Source organism: Cucumis sativus, chromosome 4 (assembly GCF_000004075.3).
Source record: "Cucumis sativus cultivar 9930 chromosome 4, Cucumber_9930_V3, whole genome shotgun sequence".
NCBI lineage: Eukaryota > Viridiplantae > Streptophyta > Magnoliopsida > Cucurbitales > Cucurbitaceae > Cucumis > Cucumis sativus.
In genome coordinates this window covers 25,124,953-25,127,324 of record NC_026658.2, presented here as the reverse complement: position 1 = coordinate 25,127,324, position 2,372 = coordinate 25,124,953, and the positions used below count along the sequence as shown (strand labels likewise).

Genomic DNA, 2,372 nt, shown 5'->3' with positions numbered 1-2,372 from the left:
TAATAAATCTTTATAAGAATTAAGAAAATATTCATGATAGATTCATAATAAACTATTTAATTGGATAAATTTAATTGATTTAACAAGATGGATATGATAAATATGCAATGTATCTAATTATTTTTTTCAATTTAAAAAAGAAAATAGTATTAATATATATATATATATATATATATATATAAATAGAAAAAAGAAAATAGATGAAGTTTTGATTGGGGGAGTGGGGGGGGAGAGGGTCCAAAGTGACGTAGTGGATTGATCATCACATCCACATATGGCAGACACACTAGTTGCCACCATGGACGGTGGATTTTGAAGGTGGACTTTATGGGTAGGGTCGACGCCAGCCTCATGAACATTTTTACTTACCATGCTGGGAATCCACGTGGGCGCGGATAGATGGGAAAAGAAAATTAATTAAATTTTTTACTAGGGAGAAGGGGGGGAGTGAGGGTGTGCGGTCAGCCCCAGGAGTGCTCCATGAGGAGAGGAGAGTAAATGGGGAAGCCACGTGGAAGGGAATGGGGGAACGTCATGGTGACGAACAAACTGAAGCTTCTCTCCCATGATTATGTCATGAGGGAGAGGGAGAAGTGGGCAGGGGTGGGACCCATTGCCACTGGTTCGCATGTAGTCCACGTCAGATGACTTTCTTTCTTTTCTTTTCTTTTTCTTATTTTTAATAAAATTGATTGATTTAATTATTTTTATAAAAAAATTACTGGGGCGGGTTTTATGTTTGGGTTACGTCAAGGCGCAATCTTTACCGTTCGACGTCGAAGTCAAAGTGACGTCATGGTCATTTACTGCCATGTGATCTTCTTTCTTCCCACGCTAGTAATACTAATGCACGGGCATATATCTGCTGCTTCCTGAACCACCGTTGTATTTCCATCATCATACCCCAATTCTTCCACGCTCCTCTTACCCTTACTCTTATTCACGCTCCTACAAACAATATTCCACTTTTCTTTTTCTAAATAATTGTGTTCAAACCCTTATTATCTCTTCTTTTTTAAAAATATTTCAATTCCTTGTTTAATATCTTTTAAATTAAAATTTAGTCTATATTAATAGCCTATACTATAAATTCTCTTATTCAATACGTTTGTTATTTGATTTTGATTTCTATACTTTTTTCTTTCTTTGAAAAGCTCATTCTCGACTCAAACTAATATTTAAATCAAAAATTATAATTGATAAATTTATTTTACAAATTGCACAGTTTATTAATTTTGTATTTACTTTTCTTCATATCTTTAATTGAACAATTGTAATATTTAGGAAGCGTGTGTTGTACACGCGCAGGAGAGAGAACTATACTTTAAACCAAACTTTTGATTTTGTGATGAGTAGTGGAAAGAAAAAAAGAAAAGAAAAAGGTGTATTATAAAAAAAGGATTAGACGATGAAAGAGTGATGTGAGCAAAAGCAGTGTCCACTCTGTTTTTTATAAAACCACTTCCCCCTTCCATTCCAATTTCTCCACCCGTTGACATAACAACAAATACCCCATTATTTCTCTCTCAATTTTAATTCTACATACTTCTCTCCGGCGATGCAAGGCCTCCGTCGCTGCTCCAACGACCTCCTCCACCTCGACTTATCTCCCCCGCCCTCTACCACCCCCTCCCCTGCCTCTCTCTCCATCGACGTCGCCGAATCCGCCGACACCCGTATTCGCCGCCTCATCTCCGAACATCCCGTCATCATTTTCAGCCGTACTTCTTGCTGCATGTGCCACGTCATGAAGAAACTCCTCGCCACCATCGGCGTCCACCCCACCGTCATCGAATTAGAAGACGACGAGATCCACGCTCTCGCTTCTTTCTCCTCCACCACCACCGCTACTCCCGCTGTCTTCATCGGTGGGGCCTTCCTCGGCGGGCTTGAATCCCTCGTCGCTCTCCACCTCAGCGGTCATCTCGTTCCCAAGCTCGTCGAAGTAGGCGCTCTCTGGGTATGATCATAGCTCAAATTACTCAATTCCCCTTCATTTCTAAATTTATCCTTGTAATTTTAAAAGAAAAAATCCCCCTTAAATAGAGGGATGGGAGAACCCAAAAAGCAAAAAACAAAAAAAAAATAATGGATTTATCTATGGTTGGTTTGGTGAAATTAATAACTATGAAGAACAAAAAAAAAAAGAAATCTAGATGATGCCCGGAAAAAGTCCGGTACGGTGGAGGCGAGTAGGGTTTTAGAGGGTACTCGCGGAGAAAGGTGTGAAACGTGGTCGGATGAGGATGAATGAAGTGAAAGGAGTGGGTGACTGAGTGGGTCCTTTATTAATTATTAAGTAATCAGAACCGTTGAATGTGTAGACTTTTGTAATCTATTATTATTCTATTCTATTCTATTCCTTTCTACTC

General features: G+C 39.0%; 1 protein-coding gene across 1 annotated transcript; it reads left to right on the top strand.

Annotated features, from left to right (window-relative positions):
• Positions 1–1,338: 1,338 nt before the first annotated feature.
• LOC101209529 (glutaredoxin-C6) lies at positions 1,339–2,372 on the top strand. The gene has a single exon (XM_004141273.3). It carries the CDS (start codon positions 1,559–1,561, stop codon positions 1,964–1,966), a length of 408 nt encoding a protein of 135 aa, XP_004141321.1. The 5' UTR covers positions 1,339–1,558; the 3' UTR covers positions 1,967–2,372.

Excerpts from the sequence above, each read along its gene's own strand:
- LOC101209529 (XM_004141273.3), top strand. The coding sequence starts at position 1,559 with ATGCAAGGCCTCCGTCGCTGCTCCAACGACCTCCTCCACCTCGACTTA.